The sequence below is a fragment of the Rattus norvegicus genome, chromosome 8 (assembly GCF_036323735.1).
Source record: "Rattus norvegicus strain BN/NHsdMcwi chromosome 8, GRCr8, whole genome shotgun sequence".
Classification (NCBI taxonomy): Eukaryota; Metazoa; Chordata; class Mammalia; order Rodentia; family Muridae; genus Rattus; species Rattus norvegicus.
In genome coordinates this window covers 20,703,101-20,724,415 of record NC_086026.1, presented here as the reverse complement: position 1 = coordinate 20,724,415, position 21,315 = coordinate 20,703,101, and the positions used below count along the sequence as shown (strand labels likewise).

General features: G+C 46.3%; 1 protein-coding gene across 15 annotated transcripts in view; it reads left to right on the top strand.

Annotated features, from left to right (window-relative positions):
• Nucleotides 1-332: 332 nt before the first annotated feature.
• The window catches only part of Deup1 (deuterosome assembly protein 1), a 62,397-nt gene continuing 41,414 nt past the window's right edge, over nt 333-21,315 (top strand). For 8 of the 15 annotated variants that reach the window (XM_039081354.2, XM_039081353.2, XM_063265332.1 and 5 more), the window contains exons 1-5: nt 688-915; nt 2,119-2,192; nt 16,478-16,649; nt 17,938-18,033; nt 19,677-19,808. In XM_039081354.2, the coding sequence (XP_038937282.1) occupies nt 2,164-2,192; nt 16,478-16,649; nt 17,938-18,033; nt 19,677-19,808 (429 nt within the window). In that variant the 5' untranslated portion in view covers nt 688-915; nt 2,119-2,163. Of the gene's footprint in view, nt 520-687; nt 916-2,118; nt 2,193-5,443; nt 9,712-16,477; nt 16,650-17,937; nt 18,034-19,676; nt 19,809-21,315 lie in introns of those variants that run through there. The other 7 variants (XM_063265330.1, XM_063265333.1, XM_063265335.1 and 4 more) reach the window with 4 other exon arrangements.

The window sequence follows — 21,315 nt, the reverse complement described above, 5'->3', positions numbered from 1 at the left end:
AATTAATATGTAATTATATAATGTATATAATAACATACATGTATCAGTGCATGTGTGATTTCTTTATTGTCTGTATTTTGTGCCAAGTATATATACACGTATGTATATTATATATAACTTGTAAATAGTACATGTATCAATGTATTGTGATTTCTATACTGTATGTGTGTATTCTGTTACATATGTGTGTATATGTGTATATATACATACATATACATATATATGCATTATGGTATATAACGTCATTTTCTAAGTGAAATCAACAGGGTCAGACTGAGATTCTGTCATCAATTATGGTTGGAATGTGGCTGAAAAGGAAAGAATTTGGAATCAGTTACCGAGGATCCGGGTTGGTTCCCACCACTAGAAGCTACTCCCTTGTTCCCAATACAGCCTAATCCACCTAACTGGCAGTTTTCCAAGGACTCAGAGAACTGTGAGGAAGAGAGAGGTTTAAATGGTGCGAATACAGTGACAGAGGAGTGAGCCTAACCAATTCCCAGCTGGAAGTTAACTAAGGTGAATTCAAAGGGCCTTTGCCTGGAGTTCTTTCCCTCCCAACCCTGGTTTCCTCTGGGAAGAGGGCTGAGGCCCAGAGTTAGGTATCCCAGTCTCTGTGGCGCTCCTGGTGGCCCACCAGCTCTCTGATTGGGCAGTGTCCTCCCGCGCTTCTCTCGCGCCCCTGGGTGCGGCGGGCCGCAGCTAGCCAGGATGGGCGGATCTTGGAGGCACTGGACTGGGCACTGACCGCGCCAGTACTAGGGAGTTCCGGCTGGAGGGAAGCAGACCGGTGCGGAGGCCGCGTCTCCATGGCAACCCATTGGGGACCAGAGGCCAACGGTGCCGGCCGGGCGGGGTGCTGCGGGCGGGACCCACAGCCCAGGCCAGGGCAGACCTCTCCAGACAGCAGTACAGGTAACAGGCGGCTGACTCCCTGAACCCAGGACCTGTCCCTCCCCTAGGCAGCAGCTGGCTTCCACTGCCTCCAGCAGACCCTGGGAGTGTGCCTCAGTTTCCCTCTTTTGTCTGAACTTTTTGATCTAGTTTTGTCTCCTGTCACCTCCAGTGTCTGCCCCACTGCTGCAATTTCCTGTGGTGCTAAACGGTCTGAATGGAGATTCCTCCTATCCCCTTTCCCCTTCCTTCCTTTCCTTCCCCTTCTTCATATTCATCCTGTTCACCTCCCCCTCTCCCACTCTCTTCTTCTCTCTCCCTTTACCCTCTCCTCTCTTTCCTCCTCCTCTTCATCCTCTTCAACACCTTCTCTTTTTCCTTCCCTACCCCTCTCCTTCTCTTTCTCAGGTACTTAATTAGTTCATATACTTCTTAGTAAGGTTAGGTCCAATTTACCACTTTGTTCATTTATCCTTATAAGTTTATCCACTAATGGGACAACAGTGTGTCTGTGTTGTAGGGGTGGTGTGAGGGGGTATGGGGAGGTGTAGGGGGTGATATGGGGAGGGTTGGGAGGGATGTAGGTGCCAGGGAGGGAGAGGGCATCTGATTGCCCTGGAGCTAGAGTTATAGGTGGTTTTGAGCTCCCCGACCAGTGCTGGGGTCCTCTCTCTGCACTCTAAGCTCAATGACTGCTGGACCAGTTGTCCAGCTCCTGTTCTTGGACTTTTGTACTAAATCTCCTGCTTTATCTACTCCTTTAAAAGGTCAAGAAAAGCCAACAAAAGAATATACTCCAAGGCAGAGGATAGGGAGTCGCTAAGATGTAAACTCCAAGGGCTTCTAGACAACACTTCTCAGAGCAAGAATTAGGAACTGAGCACTCTGAAAAGGCCACTGACACCTAGCTGCCTTTGAGTTAAGGAGGAATGCTTTCTGGTTTCAGCCAGTACCAAATATTGCAAACAAATGCTGAGCCAGTATTCCTACTTGTGTGGAAACTTCAAGCCAAAGAAACCTCCCCACCCCCCACCCCCCACCCCCACACCCTACCCACACCCCCACCCACACCCACACCCCCACCGTGGGCCTTCTGTACTTGTCAAAGCTAGAGCTTCCATGCTCACAAAACCTATACTAAGTGGCTGCCAACAGCAAAAATATCATATCTTATATTAATATGTGTAAGCATTTTATAATTCTAAATAATTTCCCTCCTCACAGATTAAATATCAGTAAGTACCAAGTCAGATGTAAACATTTCTTGGCATGGAGAACCAAGCCCATACTACGGCAGGGTAAGTGCTGCAGAAATTCTATTTAATTAGCTCATCTTTATGCCCAGAAGTCCTGGAGGAAGCGTGAGTTCTGAAATGAATTGTTAAAAATAGGATGTGCTGATTGGGGGAGGGGGTAAATAGACAGAAAATCTCAAGTAAGTTATGAAGTCTCTATTCGTGTGAATCTTTCTGATGTTGAGTCTATACCCTGGAAGACAGCGCTTCCCGACTGATACGTCAGCATCACAGGTTGGGGACCCACGCTGGCCTCCTCAGCCCTTAACATGTCCACAGCACAGCACTTCCTGGCCTTTTCTTGCTGGGGTGAGTGGTTTCTCTGCTCCTACATAAGACTGGCCACATTTTCTCAACATATAAACACAGCCCCACGATGCATATATTTCCATAGCACAGCAAGAATTGGATATTTTAGAATGGGGTTTGGAGAACATTCACCATAGGAAATGGGCCAAATTCCGCTTCACAATTATTTGTCCTGCCTCTTCTCCTGCATCAGCACCATGAAGAGTTCACTATCCTTCTGCCTCTGCTGGACTCACACTGAGGCAGCAGAGGCACTCACATCAGAGCCCAGTCCTGAGTGTGGCTGCTTTTGACCCAATCACAACTCTAGCGTCTCACTTCCAGTGACTCTGCTTCCCCTGTGACTCTGACATCAGGTAAAGGAAAGGAGAGAAGCATGAGTAACTAAGACTACGTTTCGAGTCCGATCTCCTGGCCATAGCCCTTATTCTCAACAAGAAAACAGAATACATTATAGTAGAGCCAGAACCCCTGAAACACACACACGCGCACACACACACACACACACACACACACACGCACATGCACAGGCACACACACACACGCACGCACACATGCACGCACGCACATGCACACACACACGCACATGTACACACATGCACATGCACAGGCACACACACACACACGCACACACACACACATGCACAGGCACACACACACGCACGCACACGCACACACATGCACACCAAGTGCACAGCCTTAAGTAACATGCAAACCCATCTCTATGTCAGAGTGAGTGGTTGCTCCGGTTCTAGCTCCAGCATTGTGACTGTTTTCCATCCTGGTCTTAGTGAGGGGGAAACAAGGGCAGGAAAGACTTTCCTTCTAGAAGTCTGCCTAGAGATGTCGGGCTCCCCTGTGTTCATTAACATTGGCCAGAACTCAGTCACACGGAGTCGTGAAAAAAAAGGCTCGGAAATGTGCTCTCCAGCTGGGTAGCACATGCCTAGCTATAGATCAGGAATTCCATACATGGTTGACGCTGGACTCAGGACTGCTCAGCTTGCCCGATCACCTGACGCTTGGGTGAAGCTCTGAAGAGGATGGTGGAAACCATCTTCTAATCTCTAATCTATCTTCTGTGGATTCACTCTGACAACGCTGGTGGCCTCAAATGCACAGTCAGCAGTGAACTGTGAGGGTGGACGGTCTCCTTCACGGTCAGCAGTAAACTGTGAGGGTGGACCGTCTCCTTCACCACAGGACACTGAGGGCTGAGCTGTCGGTGCTCCGGCTCATTAGGTTAACTCAGTGCATTTCCAATCTTAGTTTTTTCAATATGAAATGGCCCTGCCCAGCCATAGCCAACGCCACTGAGAGGTGAAGGGTGGAGAGTAACCATTGCTGCATCTCGGCAACTCTCCCCCACTGAGCCTCAGACAGGTGGAGACGGGAACTAGAATTTACATCAGGGTAGAAAAGTGATTAGTGAAGGAGGCAGCGGTTGAATTGAAATACATCTGGCTCCAATGCCTGGATTTTTTTTCTACACTGGAAATTGATCACGTGGAGGTGAGAGGGGCAGCCTGATTAGAGTTCACAGCACAGCGAGGTCAGACTAAGCGTGTGTTCAGCCCCTAAAGTGACTGTGACACTGGGGTACAGTAAGACAGACTGGAAGACTCAAGCTTGTGCTTGTGTAGCATATCGTCTCAGCCCTGCAAAGGCTGTGGCTGGTTCTCTGCATTCCCCCTTTGAAAACAAAGTACCTTGTACTGAGTGTTAAGCCCTGAAGAGCCAAGGTTATTTAAAAACAGAACTGGTCCTTAAAGAACTTAGAACTTAGTGGAGAGAGCTGGTCTTGTTCGGGTACGAGAGAGTTACAGTTAGTTCCAGATGTTAATGAGCACACCACAGTGTGCTCTGAAGGACTGGTAGGCATGTGGCCAGATGTTCTGTGGCCAGATGTTCTGTACCATGGTCTCCAGAGCTCAGACCCCACCGACTCTCGTGTTAAGAAGCCAGTAAATTTCGGGTGGTTCTCCAGGGACTTGTTAGCAAGTTTATAAACATGTTCCTCTGATGTTTCTTGAAGCAGCTTGCTTTCAACGAATATTTAGCACCTACTGTGAGCTTATGTAGTGCTAAAACCACAAGCATACAGATATATATATACATATATACATATACATATATATGTGAAAAAAGGTGTGTACACAATATAAAAATGTATTTGGTTCTATGCATTACCAAAAACAATAGAAAGCAAAATCTAGTTATGTTGGTGCCCAGCCAGTTTTCTACTCCCACAGGCAGCCACTGTGAATTCTTTTGGCAGGGACCCTTTCCCAAGGCTTTTGATGTCTAACTCAGTATTTTCAAATAATGTGTTTTATTGTCGCTTTTTGAGTTTTCAATTTTAGGCATTATCTATTGACTTTTACACTGGATCTCCCTCTCCCTCTTTCCCTCCCCCTCTCCCCCTCCCCCTCTTTCTCCCTCTCCCCACCTCTGTCACACACACACACACACACACACACACACACACACACACTTTTCACTCCACTATCCCCCAATATGACATGATTTTGGTAGTCTCCATAGTCTTACAACTTTCTAAGTCGCATCCATCTCAGAGTCTAACACGGATCATTTTTTCTTTCCTGCTCAGCATTTTTAGCTCCTGGACTTAGTGATCCTGATGTCACAAACTGTTGAAGTTCCCTTTTCCCTCCAGTATCTTACAAATGTCTGATTGGAGCTGCCCATCTTTTTCGTCCTGTGAGCTGCTTTTCTTGGGCCCCTGCGCTCACTTCTTATTCAGTCCAGGATCTACCATGGTGGGTGCCAACCACATGTGGCTGGGTCTTCCCTTCGGAAACCACCTCACAGGCGTGCCCAGAGGCACGTCTCCCAGGTGACTGTAAACCGTGAAAAGGTGCCAGCCTAGAACAACCATCCCAAGGTCCTACTTGGCTCCCACTATTTTCGCCTTTGTAGGTTTAATGTTTCAGGCGAAAAATACCCATTTGCCTCATGTTAGTAAGACTTGGGAAAGGGGCACATTTTGTGGGTTCATCTGTCTTTGCCCAAAGCCTTGTTCTCCTCTGATAACTCTCCTACTTTGCCTTCCATCCTGAGTCATCATACTTTGCATTCTGTAACTAACACCTGAGCCATTGATCTTTTGCATAGAATCTTGTCAAATGGTTTCTAAAACTCAGGATGCTTCTGCACAAGCCACCAAACTCTTCTTATCTTCCAGAGAACTGAGATGGATTGCTTATTAAAGAGCAGCTTCCCACCTGGATTCTAAAAGCCTTTCCCCAACACTGCTTCCTCTGGGTCTTTTCTTCACACATTTATTGGTTATTTTATTTATTTACATTTCAAATGTTATCCCCCTTCTCAGTTTTCCCTCCATAAACCCCCTATGCCCTCTCCCACCCCCTGCCTCTATGAGGGTGCTCCCCAGCCTGACCTCCCACTCCTGCTTCAACTCCCTGGTAGTCCCCTTTCTAACCCTCAAGGATCCTTCCCCTGAGAAACACAGAGTCACAGCTTCATTGATCATTTTGCCATGGGTTAAATACAGTTTTACTTTACAGTTGATAAAAAGAAATTCTGATTTTTCTGATCTAAGCCCCTATAGCAGGACCATAACAGTGTTCTCTTCCTGTGATTGAAAAATTCTTTTCGACTGCCTTGGCTGTTTGTGACTTCCACTGGCCCAGACCACCCTTTGCCTAGATTACACCTTCCCCGCTCTCCCCATACTGCTCAGTACTGCCCCCCACATCCAATTCTCACCAGAATAGTCTCATTTAACAAGTCCCTCTAAGTTCTTCTGTCTTAAATGAAAAACTAATGGGAAAAGAGATAGGGGAAGGGGAGAGTATTCCTAGTATGTAGAGTGGTGAAGGTGGACTTGAAGCTAGCATGGGGCTGATTGCAAGGACTGAATTAGCAACTTCAAAAGACAGAAAACTCAGGAAGGAGGGAGGGAGGGAAGGGAAGGGAGATGCCTTTGAAACAATATAAGAGAAAGATTAAGAAGTACAACCACACAAAACACATTTGCCTGCACTTTTTATAGGGCATTGTTGGGTATATTGGCCACTCATTAGATTAAAGAGGGAGAGGCCTGAGGTATGCAGACCTAACCATAAACTTGGGCACCAGGCACATCTAACCTGGCCTAGCTTTTCAACATGTTCAAACCCCCTAGAAGAGTTGAGAGCCTCTAGTCAATGTGCCTGGCACAGGACACTTAACGTGAACAGCCTCCAGGGTCCTCACCTCTGAAGAAAGGAGTGATCTCATTGGATAGCATCTGGTGACAACGCCATGTCCTCCTTCCACCAAAGTCAACAGAAAGAAGCAGAGCTAATAACAGAGCTAGTAAAGAAGAAAGGGCAGACCAAGGGTGACCAAAAACCAACAGGAGCTGAACTTAACCCAGTGACAGCAGCATGCATCTCTTGTCACGCCACGATGACTGGAAGGGCATCTCACATGGGAAGGGCACACTGTCAGAAGTGATGTCAAAGTCAGGCAGAACAGCAGAAACTCCATATGCAGAAGGCCAAAGGAGAAGAACTTAAGTGTTCAAAATTAGGTAGAAGCAGGATGGTGCGGAAAATGATGGAATCCGGGACAAGCAGAAATGTGCGGGGCAGGAATCCACCAGCAGGAGCTTCCTGACCAGAGCCTGGGGGTCCTGTGAAGGCGACACGTGGACCACACTGTTTTCCCCTCCTAACACTGACTGCTTAAGTAGCCTGTGCCTTGGAGTTAACAAGGATGTTTGCTGGTATTCCCAGAAACACAGAGCCACTGGCTTGGGATCCTCTCACTAAGCCATTGCACAACCACAGTGTGTGCAAATGTCGAGCAGGAGACAGAGCAGAGCCGGTGAGCTCTGCCTGTGCAGATCCCTTCCAACCCTTCTCTATAACATGGTAAATGAAAAACGAATGTTTTACACCTGTCTTGTATGATCAAGTTACCTTAAAGTGGCTCAAGAACAGAAAATCATTGTCCAATCAACAAAACCACCAATTCAGAAAGGACGGGTGATCAGATTATCCACAATGTTGGTATCTACACAGCTCAGAAAATGAGCTGGGCTGGGGAGTGTGGCTCAGTGGAAGAGCACTTGCCCTGCACTTGTAGAGCTCTGGGTAAAAACCCTGGCACTGCAAAGGAAAAGAGAATCAAGGTAGAAGATGAGACATGAGTGGCGGTCTTGATCAGCAGCCCAAGAATGTCCAAACCTCACTTCAAGCCAGTCTCAGAGGATATACACCTGCTCTTAGAATTTCAAAATTGGGTGAGATACTTTGAGAGCCCACTTCAGTTGAAGACCCCATGTGCTAAGGAACCGTCATTCCAAATACCATAAAAACTGTTAATATGTAAGAATCAAAGTGTGGACTTGGGGAGGTTATTGTCCCTTCTCTGTTGCTATAACAACATACCCAAAGCTGGATAGTTTATAAGGAACAGAGGTATCTTTAGCTCAGTTTTGGAAACTGAAAGCTCAGGAGCAGGCAGTTTCCGTTAATAACACCAGGTGCTGGCGTGCAGAACAGGAGGAGGCTGGGGACAGCCAGGGGACAGGCTTCTCTTCAAAACTCGGCCCCACAAGACTCCTGCAAGAACTAAGTCTCTCCTGAGGGCAGTCCCACCAATGCCAAATTGTCTTCCACAAGGCCAGACCTTAAAGGTCCTACCACCTCTCTGCTTCAGCATATGAGGAAACACACTTCTTCACCTTCAGGAGACACACTCCAACCATACCTAGACAAAAGCAGCTGACAGCCAACCGTGGACAGCAGATGATGATGTCTTCATCGGGTTTTATCACTGGGTATGATGAGAGGTCAGAATTTAGGGTGTGGAGCGGAATTAACACCAGCGGTACTCTCTGATCAGAAAGATTTTACTCCTGGCAACTGGAAGCAGTTGTGTAAAGATAAAGATGCAGAACAGAAGGGAAGGAAGTGGTTTTGAGCTGCAAGGGTCAGGACATGTGATGTTTTAAGAGTCCATGACGTCCTGTGAAATTGCCAGTTGTGAACAGCACTGGACGAAGATGCCTGAAATTCAGGGTTTGAGGCTGCAGAAACTTCTAGAAGTCAGCACAAGCTAGCAAGAAAGGTTCGTGGGAAATCTCAAACATGCAGAAAGCAGAGTGTCCCTTACACATTTATATTTCTTTAAATGTCTAGTATTAAAAAAAAATAGGTCATATCGTGCTTGCCTGGCCCTTCCTGTTGAGGTCTGGTGAAGCACCTGGCCCTGGTGTCATGGGGAAAGGCAGAATGCTGTCCTCACACCACTGCCATGCATCTCCTCAGACCAACCCATTTATACTGAGGGGTGGAGGCAGTTGTCCTAGAGACTGGCTCACATAACACAGGCACTGCATATGAGAATAAACGTCCATTATCAGTTTCCTCAGACTTACATAGATCACTTTCTGAGGACAGGGAAGTCGGAGTGCTCTCTTAAAGCTATGAAGTTTCCCCTTGAAGAGGGAGCAACTTCCAATGTACCCTTCCTGTCGGTCTGTCTGCTCTCCTCCCTGTCTGTCTGTCTGCTCTCTTCCCTGTCTGTCTGCTCTCCTCCCTATCTGTCTGTCTGCTCTCTTCCCTGTCTGTCTGTCTGCTCTCCTCCCTGTCTGTCTGCTCTCCTCCCTGTCTGTCTGCTCCCCTCCCTGTCTGTCTGTCTGCTCTCCTCCCTGTCTGTCTGCTCTCCTCCCTGTCTGTCTTCTCTCCTCACTGTCTGTCTGTCTGCTCCCCTCCCTATCTGTTTGCTCTCCTCCCTGTCTGTCTGCTCCCATCCCTGTCTGTCTGTCTGCTCCCATCCCTGTCTGTCTGCTCTCCTCCTGTCTCTTCATTTAAAGGTTGCTCACAGTGTGAAAAGTCATCACAGAGGCCATCTGTGATGTGTGCATTGTAGCATATCATCCCCCAATCAGAAAAGAAAAGGTGATACCTGAGGTTTTCCTGTCAATGGGGACACTAAGATATCATAGAGCAGTTCATCTTGTTAAGGGCTGTCTTTCACCGTCAGGTCAAAGGCCAGGGACAGGCCCTCGCTCATGCATTCCTGCACCCCTCCTTCAGAACAAGGTGGTTTATAACACTTCCACATCCATTAAGCTTCTGGAGAGTGAAGGGAAGACTGGCAGAATATGAGCCTCAGTCACGCTCAGCGTGGGAATCGGCATTGACTACTGCTGACTCAGTAAACACGAAGGGCAAAGGTAAACAACCGTTTGGAAGGAGAGAAAGTGCCTGAGGAAAAGCCCAGCCACGCTTCAGTAATTGGTTTTGAGTGAGGGGGCCATGAAGCTGTGACCTACAGGACTGGGAAGAACAGTGTTTCTGTAGTCCTGTTGAGAGGAGCCACTCTGGCCGCCGTGAGCTCACGGGCTGTGGTGGGCAGCTTCTGGGTCACCTCCACAGCCCTTTGCCTGTATTCGTGTCTCATGTGCCACAGTGTCCGATGTGAGCGACCGTTGAAAGGTCGAATTGCATGCCTCTTAGCTCAGGCAAATGAGTGTGTAATTTATTTCAGAATGAGTTTCCGTAAGAGATTTCGAAGGGTAAGGCCTCCTGAAACTGCTCGCCAGCCTTGAGAATTTGTTTTCCTATGTTTCCATGTCTCCTGAAGACATACACTCTCTCCCTGCCTCTGTCCTCCCATGATGGCCTCCTCAGTCATATGACGAGCTGCCTTTTCTCTCTCCAAGCTCCACACCAGTGTTTGCTGGCATACGTCCATTCCTCCCTGTACAGCTTTATTGTAACTACTAATGTGCGCTCTTGGATTTCAGAGCTGCCTTGTTTAGATAACGTCAGAAGGCTGACACAGCTGCTGGCCCTCTCTTGAAGAACCAGAGTAGGAAAACAGAAGTAGTCGCTCAATCCCAGGATTTGGGAGACTGAGGCAAAAGGGTTGCTGTCAATAACAACACAAAGGAACCCAAACAGAAGCTTGTGTTTCAAAGCTCTTTGAGAGACGAGTCCAGCAGCTGCCGAATCACTTCCAGATACTTCTTCATGTGTGAACCCCACTTTTATTTCTCATTTCTGTGGTTCACAAATGACACTTGTATATACTCGGGAGGTACAGTTGAGGGACTGAGTCATGTACACACAGGTACAGTGAGTCAAAGCTGGGTGGATGTGAATGGCACTGCTCGGCACCTTAGACTTCTGTCCTTTCTCACTGACGGATATGCTGATTAATCAGTCCTCGTGTGCTGTTGATGATCTTCACGGTGCTGCACCACAGGGTACCAGAACTCTGCTGTCTGCAGTGCATGTCTCTTTCTCATCCTCTCTCCCTCCAATCTGGCAATCTGATGTTGTCATGCCGTCAAGTCTATGAGAGCAGCTGCTCCAAGGGTACACGAATAGATGGCATCTGTCTGTCTGTCTGTGAACACTAATTCCATTCATGTCTTCCAGATCCAGCTGTGCTGTCACAAGTGTCAGGACTGCATAGGTTTTTATTACTGAAAATTACTCCACTGGGCCTTCTTGCCACCTTCTCTTTGCCACCTACTGGTAAACATTTGGTTTGAGTCTATATCTTGGCTCTTGTAAACAGTAAGAAATTTGGGTTGTGGGTGCCTTTTCCACATGTAAATTTACTTCATCTTGGGTGTAAAAACTGCATTGGGGTTGCCGGATCATATAGCAGTTCCACTCTGTGTTTAGGAACGTCTGCGGTGGCTACATTAATTGCTATTCCCACCAATGCTATGCAAGGCTTCCTCATGCTCATCTCATCACTCGCTCTTTTCCCTTTAACAATAGCTGTTCTCACTGTGGTGAGACCCAAGCAGACAAAGCAGTCCTGGGCAGAGAGAACAGCTCAGGTCATTATATCCCAGAACATAGTGAGACTCAGTCATGCGTGGCATCAGCATGCAGACAGACACACAGACCAATGAAGCGGAACAAAGTCCAGAAATAACCCTGTGGGTTCACAGCCAACTGAATTTTTACAAGTCGATAGAAACATGGGGAAGGATAATCCTTTCCACAAACAGCTGGACAAGCTAGATAGCCACGTAAAAGAAAGACCCTGCATCTCACTAAATAAAAACAGCAACTCAAAGTAGATTCAAGTCTGAAATACGGGGCCTAAAACCTTGAAACTACTAGAAAAAGACATAGGAGAAAAACTTAAGGACCTTGACCTTGGCAGTGAATTTTTTCTTAAAGAACCCTGAACACAGAAAACAGAAATTAGCAGATGAGATTCTATCAAATTAAAGAGTTTCTTCCTAGCAACTGGCAGGCACAATCAACAGAACACAGAGACCAACAGACAGAAATACGGGCAGCTAGCAAACCAAAGGCGACAGCCAACAGGACAGGCAAATGTATTTGGAAATTACTTTTCTCACAAGAGGTTAATACCCAGAATGCACAAGAAACTCACGCTGTGTAACATCAAAACTCAAATAATACAGGTGAAAAACTGGCTGAGGCCAGCTTAGGTCTAAACACAACCTCATCCTCCCCACTGCAGCCTCCACCCAGCTGGTTTTTGCTGCTCCCCCACCATTGATATCACCAGATTTCTGTGCTCTTCTCTCTGCTTTTCTCCATGTCAAAGCCTGACGTTTAGTCCCCGACTATCCTGTCATCATGCAGGCCTTTGTGTCGTCTCTCTTTTGTCTTTCCTGGTCAAAGGTTTAATGCAGGAGGGTCTAGCCTGACCCCAGAGCCTACTCTAGTGATTTTTTCCACAGATAAACCCAAAGGTAAAGACCGAGCTTGCACACCTTAAGCAGACACGGCCCACCCAGTCCCCAGTCTGATGACTCTAAGAGTCCCTTTTCCTTCTCTTTGGGCTCCTCAGTCGACTCTTCTAAACTTGAGACATAGTAATACCTACTTAGGGGACCCATGAGACGACGCAAAGAAAGATCCTTAACATAGCATGGCTTGGGTATGACTGAGGGGAGGAATAAGGCTATGGACACCAGCCGTGCTGAGCTACGAGGAATTAGACCATCACTCTTTACTCTTATTTGAAAGTTCAATGAAACTACACTTTTTAAAATTCCACTCCTTTTCTCACTAAATGCACATTTCCCTGCCTTTCTGCTTCCAGTGCAACCTCCCCTACCCCATCTCTCCTCTCTGTGTATCAGCAGCAAGCAGTAGCCATGGCACTGCCTGGGTTTCATGCTGTCCTGAATTTTTTTCCAACAAGCCAGTCCCTTGCCCTTACTCCAGTTCTCCCTTGCTCCTTAACGCAACCTCACTCCAGTTCTCAGGACATGGATGGAATAGAGGCCAATTCCTTACAGAGCTTAGCCATGTTGTCAAGAGAAACCTCTACAATGGTGGTCTTCAACCTTCTTGATGCTGCGACCCTTTAATACAGTTCCTCATGCCATGATGATCCCCAACCATACCATTATTTCGTCGTTACTTCGGAACTGTAATTTTGTTGCTGTTAAGAATCATAATGTAAATATCTGATACACAGGAGCAGGATATCTGACATGTGACTCTGCAGGCCTTGTGACCCAGAGGTTGAGAACTCAGCTGTAGGCCATGCCCTCCATTGTCAGTGTGTCTCCTGTCATTCTGTTCTTCCTCTAAAATGGCCCTTTAGAATGTCCCATTAAACTCTGCTTACAGCATCCCAGGTCTCCTCTAGCCTGCAATTCCATTTTGTGAAACAGATCCAAAGACCTGTGAACCACAAGATCAGAGGGCCACAGCAATGGCCTCACTGCTCAGTAGCAATTTTCTGTATAATTTACTCCTCTACTTTCCATGACAAAACATCTGTCAAAATCAGCCTAAGGAAGTGTCTTAGTTACTTCTCTATTACTATGACAACACTGGGACAAGTTATAAAGTAAAGTTTAATTGGGCTTATGGTTTCAGAGGCTTAGAGTCCATGGTGAGAGGAACATCTGGGAGATTACATCTTGATCTACAAGTACAGACTTAAGTAGGGATAGAAGGAAGCTTCAGATTCCTCAAAGCTTGCCCTCGTGACACACCTCTGCCAACCACAGCCCAGTCATGTGAGCCTATGGAAGCCATTCTCATTCAAGCCACCAAAGAAAGTTTATTTGGTTTCGTGGTTTGAAGGGATTCAGTTCATCACAATGGGGCAGTGTAGCTGGTGTCTTGCATATATAGCTGGAAACAGAGATGAATGCCAGTGCTCACTGGGCTTTCTTGATCCAATTGCCCTTTTATTCAATCCAGTCAACTGACCTGAGTTTAAGGTAGATCATCCCTCTTCAGCTAAACTTCACACACACACACACACACACACACACACACACACACACACACACACACACAAAAATCCATGCAGAGCATGTCTCTAGGTGAATTGGAAGTCTAGTCATGTTGACAATGAAGACCAAACATCACACGTGCATTTGCAGAGAGGCAGGGCAGCCTGTGGAAAAGCTTAACAGAAGAGGCTAGACTTTGGGTCTGCTGTGACTGTGGGCTCTTATCATAGAGAAGTTAGAGAAAGGAAAACTAGAGTGAGGCATCCCAAGGGATTGGTTTGAGGAACATATTTGACCTTCTCTAGTTTCATAGCTGGAAAGACAAAAATCAAAGCACAGTGGCCATGTCCCACCATCTGGGGATGACACTGTAAATTTGGTTTTCTGAACTGACTGGTGAGGACAATGCAGGTCAGGGTCTGCTGTCACCAGGTCTGGCCACCATTCTCTTGAATCTCCAGGTTCTGATGCAGAGCACAACCAGAACTGCACCCACACAATGATGACTCAGTACTATGTGGTCATACTATGTTGGAAACCCAGATGACCTCGGGATCACAGTAGGACTAGAGACTGGGAAAGAAGTCACTGGGAAAACAGCACCTCTGACCCTTTCTGATGAAACAACTTCATCTCAGAGAGAGACAGTTGCCTGTTCAGGGAAATCTCAGACCTTGGCTATGTGACATTATTGTGATGATTTTGCAAAGTAGATGACAAACTGCAGGAATCACTTGATATTTGTTATTGAACCAAAGCTTGTCAAAGACCTGCCCAATCTGATCAGCACTGTGTGAAAGACAACTCTCTTAAGAAATTCATGTGGAAAGAATGCATATTCTGCACCAAGAAGGGAGTGAGATGATCTGTGTGAGTCCTTCCACCCTGGGAGTCTGTGTTCTAACTTAGCATACCTTAGTCATAGACAGGGCATAAGCCATTCATTTAGTAATTTAACAATACCAATGGAGTAGATTCCATCATTCCATATTCTACTTTGGGCTCAGCTCTACTTTTAATTTCTCTAGCATGTTGCATTCCCACATGCCAAAGAACTGAGCATTTGCTGCATGCTGGAGCACTCGCCACACTCTGGAGCACTCGCCACACGCTGGAGCACTCGCCACACTCTGGAGCACTCACCACACTCTGGAGCACTCACCACACTCTGGAGCACTCGCCACACTCTGGAGCACTCGCCACACTCTGGAGCACTCACCACACCCTAGAGCACTCGCCACACGCTGGAGCACTCGCCACACTCTGGAGCACTCACCACACCCTAGAGCACTCACCACACTCTGGAGCACTCGCCACACTCTGGAGCACTCACCACATGCTACAGCACTTCCTCTGTGCTGGAGCGTTGCACTGGATGATGGTGAGATAGTGATGAACAAGACTAACAGCTCTTTTTCTCAGAGCCTACACTAACAAATCTTCTTTACACTAAAGAGTAGTTATAAAAAAACAGCATGAAAAATGCAAGGCCGTGGTTCTATTCTTCCCAATATCATGACTCCAGCTAAAAATTAGTCATGGTCTCTTTGAAAGAATTTACATACTTCCTTTCCTTGGGTTTAAGTTTTAAACAAAAATTGAAAAAAAACCTTTGGGACCTTAGTCCAGGACTACCATGAGATGCTTCCAAATGACACTTGGTACATGTCACTTTCTAATGTCAGGTCTTATGAATAAACTGAAGAGACAGTATTGCTCAGTCTGGGTAATTCTGGAAACGCAGGACTTAGGAGGCTATTGTGGTCAGTACCATAGATTTTAAGCCAATTCTTGTCAAAAGGAAGGACCTGCATATTGGACTTCACAGCTAGGAAGCTGAGGCTAGGTCTGCCCTTCTACAGATGAGCATGAGACCTTGAACCTGACGTCTCACTGTGCCTGTCAAGCCTCCTTGAAGTATGATGGGTGTCTATGTCTATGCTTAGCATTTTTCAGAATTAACAAATCCTCTATGATTAACAACATATTCTTAGAAGATGGTGTTTGCTTGTCAGATTTGGTTTGGTTTCAATTCTGGTGTTTTGTTTTGTTTTGTTTTGTTTTGTTGAGCTAAGCGTCTGGAACTCAGTATATAGTCCTGGCTGGTCACCTGGGCAATCCTGTTGATTATAGGTTGGTGACAAGATTTTTTTAAAAAAGATAAGTATATATGTGTTGGCCAGACTTATGTCAACTTGACACAACCTAGAGTCATCCAAAAGAAAGGGACCTCAATAGAGAAAATAAAATTCAGCTATAGGGCATTTTCTTAATTAGTGATTGATCGGAGAGGGCCCAGTCCATTATGGGTGGTTCCGTTCCTGGGCTGGCGGTCCTTTCTCTATTAGAAAGCAGGCTAGGCAAGCCATGGGAAGCAAGGCAGAAAGAACCACTCTCCACAGCCTCAGCATCAGCTCCTGCCTCCAGGTTCCTGCCTTGCTTGGGTTTCTGTCCTGACTACATTCAATGACAAACAGCAATGTGGAAGTGTCAGCCAAATAAACCCTTTCCTCCCCAACTTGCTTTTTGGCCATCACCGAAACAGACTCCTAACTGAGACAAGTACTATCAGCTCTGAAATTATCTTTTTTTTATGTAAGTGACTAGTCAGTAGCTTTGGGGCTTCTTCCTACTTAACCAATTGATCCAGTTAAGGAAGTATTGAAGCTGCCCGGGTAACACAGGAACGCTTCCTGCCCCGCCTCTCTCTTATGAAACCGGCTCTTTCTGCTGCTTTTCCCAGAGCTTCTCCTTGTGAAGCTGAGCTTCAGGAACTGATGGAGCAAATCGACATCATGGTAAGCAACAAGAAGCTGGACTGGGAAAGGAAGATGCGGGCTTTAGAGACACGCTTAGACCTTCGGGATCAAGAGTTGGCCAACGCACAGACTTGCTTGGACCAGAAAGGCCAGGAGGTACCGAGCACACACGTCAGTACAGTGCCCATGCACCAAACTCACTGGTCACAATTCCGTCGGCAAATATAGTGTTAAGTGTGTGCTTTCAAATAGGTGCAGAGACTAAACTAAATCCGGCATTTACTGATGGAAACAGACTTAATCACATCGGCACTGCCAACGGTGTAAACAGACATTTAAGATACACGCGAAATAACATTGTTTGGAAACAAGCGTAAAAATGCTTTGGCTTTTGGTGGCCAAAAGCTGTCTTCATTCAGCAGAGTTTAGGAGCATTTGTTGCTCCTGGTCTGCTAGAAAATATTTTGTAAAAACAAACAAACAAACAAACAAACAAACAAAAAAGCTATGTTGAGAGTAAATTGCCAAAGGAGAGTACATGGGTAAAAGTGTGCGTATGCATGGGCGCATCCATGGATGTGCGGGTGTGCGTGCCTGCGCTGCCCACTTAAGACGGTTTCCTTCTCCTCCCATGGCAGCTCAGTGCTGACCGGGTGCTCACAGGAGAATGTGGGGGTGCACAGGCCTTGGGCTTGCTTGAGGAAAAGCACATGCAGACATACATGTCCAACTCTTCTGGGAGAGGCATAAAAGGAGAAAGCTCTCCAGCCAGAGACCACATCATTATAGAGGCTTTCATCAGCAAGCTCCAGGCTCTGTTAACCTCTGGATGGAACCTGATTTTGGCAAAGCTGAGGGGGTCAGTACTTGTGGGTGGATGTGGCGGCTGTTCCTGTTTCTCTTTGCAGGGAAGGCAGGTCCACTGGTCCTGGCAAGGACCTACAATGGCACAGTGTTGTAAGTGCCTTGTCGGCAGTTAAAGAAAATAATTGAAATTCTTAACAAGTACTCCTAAACGTTTTTATTCTCTCATTAATATGTTAGTTCTTTAAATTATGGCATTTATCCACAGAGCCACTAAAATGGTAAGGAAAGGAGCCTAACCCACAGGAAATCTTTTGAGTTACATTAGCAGACGTTTTACACAAGGAACAATGGCACAGGCTCCCAGACAGATGATATGAAGCAAATTCTAAATCTTCATTTAAAACGCAGCAGTGCCAAGGATCTTGTTAAACACACTCCCATGCTATCCTAATGCACCGCCAGTGGAAGGGCTGGCACTGACCGGCTTCTGTGAACTCGGTTACTGGCCTAGCTAGGAACCACAGGGCAAACATTGGCTCTCTTGGCTCCACACAGCACTTTTCCGTGCATGGCACTTCTCCTTTGCACCTTTTCTGATTTTCTTTAAGAGCTAATGTAAAGCTTTTTTTTAATGTAGGTGGGGTTACTTCGACAGAAGCTGGACAGTCTAGAAAAGTGTAATCTAGTAATGACTCAGAACTATGAAGGACAGCTACAGACCCTAAAAGCGCAAGTAAGAGAATCGTTAAATGTGGCTTTGTATGTTTTGATACATATTTTAAGCTATAAAATTGTGCTAATTTTCAACATTGTTTTATACACAAGCAAATGTTCCCGAGTCTTCCTTGCATGCTTATCTGACTTGCATTAGCTTATGGTCCTGATTCGTCTCTCTTAATGGCCTGTCACCTTAGATGCCATCTGCACTGCCCTCACTAGTATGGCAGGGTGCTAGACAAATAACTTTGTTTCTCTAGAGGCAATTTCTTATAATTATCAGTTATGAGAACAACAAAAACCTGTGGTTATTTCCTACTAGGGGTAGGCTTGCTTCCACAGCAACCTGAGATACAGATGATTGCTGCTGTGAAGTCAGGAGCTGGAAGAACCAAGCTGACCTCGCTACTGCTAGGTTGGTTGTTCATCAATGCCAATGCCTGTGCATATGCCAGGAGAGGGGCGCCAATTACCTTGTCACCCATCACTGCAGCCCTACGAGGCTCTCCTCGAAGTCTCATCCCCTACCACAGATGCCCCATAGGGCAGGAGTCACTCGGCACTGCAGGCCCAGAAGCTGCCAGGGTTTAGCGTAGTAAATGCATCAGCAGGAGAGGTGATTTGATTGTGAACTCTCACCACCAGCTTTCCTTGGAGAGCAAAGATTTCATATGTAACAAGCTAGTTAAAGGAGCCCGGAGCAGTCAGCGCTCCTCTGTAAGCACCTTTTCTAGAAAGGGGATTCACCGATTAAGAATAGACTAGGAAACATTTGAAGCCCCTTCCTTAACTGATAAGATCTTACAAAACTGTCTTCATTTTGCCTGCAATTCAGGCATGTGGTGCTAGAAGGCAGCTTGTATTACAAAATTTCTGAGCTGAGACCAGATCATCTAAGACCTATGGCAACCAAACTTGGCCCCCCCTGCCATCTCACCACCCTCCCCCATCCCCCTACAAAGATGGCAACCTAAATCTGAAGTGATTATATAGGGCAGTTGGAAGTAAAAGGAAAGACAAGAGCACAGTATTTAAAAACTTAAGAAGGCAGATGGGTTGCCAAGATGATTCGATAGAATGGGTGAGCTCTTCAGCCAACAGCCAGGGACCGCTAGAGAATGCGCTGGAGAAGCCGGCGAGATGGACTTAGGGTCTGGCAGCAGCAGCTCAGCAGCCTCCTTTCTTATTTCAACACAGAAAGAATGAGTAGAAAGAATAAACAGACACTCCTCAGACGCTACGATCCGATGCTATAGGCATTCATGAAAGTGTGAGCTACTGTTAGAGCAATTGTCTTATTGAGATTAAAATTATCCACACAAGATGGCATTAAGTAAAAGTAAGGAAATTTCATGTGTGCTTTAAAATAAAAAACTGTTAGCTTTGCTGCCTACACAGTTAAAACAAACATCAAGTGAGTCACTGCAGGTAACCAAGGCCCCGGTTGACAGACACAGAAGAGCCATGTTCAGCCTCAGTGACTGAGTTTCAATAACAGGTCCCACCCTCAGTAATTGGGATATTGAAGGACCCTCAGTAATGGGATATTTAAGTGTCATTGCGCTTTCTAATCATGACTTAAGTTCTCGACGAGCTATGTGACAAGGAAACGCCATGAAAGTCGGTTTTACGTCACTGTTACTATCCCCGTCTCTGCAGTTTTCTAAGCTAACCAATAACTTCGAAAAGCTAAGATTACATCAGATGAAGCAAAACCAAAGTCACCGGAAAGAAGCCTCCAACAAAGATGAAACGCCTTTTGAACTGAGCAGTTTGAACCAGAAGATAGAGGTGAGTGCACGGCCCGGTTTCTCAGGCTCCTAGGGTGGAACGTGAAAAAAAAAAAACTACAAACTACAGCTGTGCAAATGTGGGCTTGGTTTCCAGGCACACAGCACTCAGTATGGACTCAGTGCATGTTCTGCTTCAGGCACTTAGCGAATTCAAAAATAGCTGATTTATAATATATCTTATGTATTAAATATATTGAGAGAGCTAAAAAATGTACAAAGACTTCTCAGCTGTTGAGAGAAAATGAAGGGTTAAACTGAATACCTCATAAATCCTTTACTGTCCATTTAACTGTCAGGTACTAAATCCCAAGCTGCTAAGTATTTCCAGAGCAGAGCTGGAAATCCCAGGTCTGGTTTGGTTTGATTTGGTTTTGTCTCTTTAAAGGCACAGTGGCTGTCCATTTAAGTTGTCCCATGTCCCCAAGAACTTCTAAAGTTCATCTCTGCAAAGGTTCAGTTTGTTGCCACGATTCTTCTTCTCAGCCTTTCAACTTCATAACTTTAGAAAACACAGAGCAGCTAGCTTCCTCCCTGCGCTCTTCAGAAGTCCTGTGGAGAATCCTGAAGGGGCAGAGTCTCTGTGAGCCCCTGACATTGGCTTGCTGGACTCTAGTGCCTTTTGAAGTCACTTTCTCCTTAACCTTTGTGTCACCCAATTCTGCTTCTTTCATTCTTCTCAGGGCCTAAGGCCAGTGACCCAGACCCAGCCAGCAGTTTCATTTTCTCCTCCTCTAGAGCTCAGTTGGACCCTGTGCCTCCCAATGACCAAGGTCAGAGACAGTTTAGGGATCGTCAGCCTTTCTCATCATCACTCTCCAGCTGGCCTGCCCTTGCCTCCCATTCTTATCTCTTCGTCTCCACACAAACACCTTATTCTATCTGCTCTTTTTCTCACTCCTGTTCCAAAATACACAAGAGAGGCAGTTTAGATACCTAACTGCCAGACCAGCAGCCTCGCCTCAGGTGGAGACGGCAGCCATGGAACTAGCCAGTTTGGTAGAAAGCCTAGGTCTCACCTTCCAAAGCCCTGGATTCTTTGTCTTTCTAGGTACATACAGTTCTGCAGGTATAAAGTCACTGCCACTAAAGGAAACCCTGACACCCACTCCCAGCCTCTCCTGGGGTATGACTGCCTTGCAGGGGCGCTCAGTGCAGGAACATCAAAACACTACTGCTCATCTGCTTGGTTCTCTGTGAGCTTCTGGAGGGGACCAGATTTGTGAACATGTCTCTGCTGTGCACGTCCTCATGGATGTGTTTATATTCATGTGAAAGCCTTTTAAGTAAACGCAGTGTAACCTGAATAATTATAAACCATCCTTCATGGCTGTCTTTCATACAACCATCTGAAAATAGCATGTAAGAGATTAACTGTCCTTGTTTCAGGACATGTAGCATGTTGTCCTTTGGGACAAGCTATAGTACTATCACTGGGGACACCGTGTGCATGCAGTAGGGACCACCATGGCTTATAGCACAGAGCACCCACTACACCTCTCTTTTAT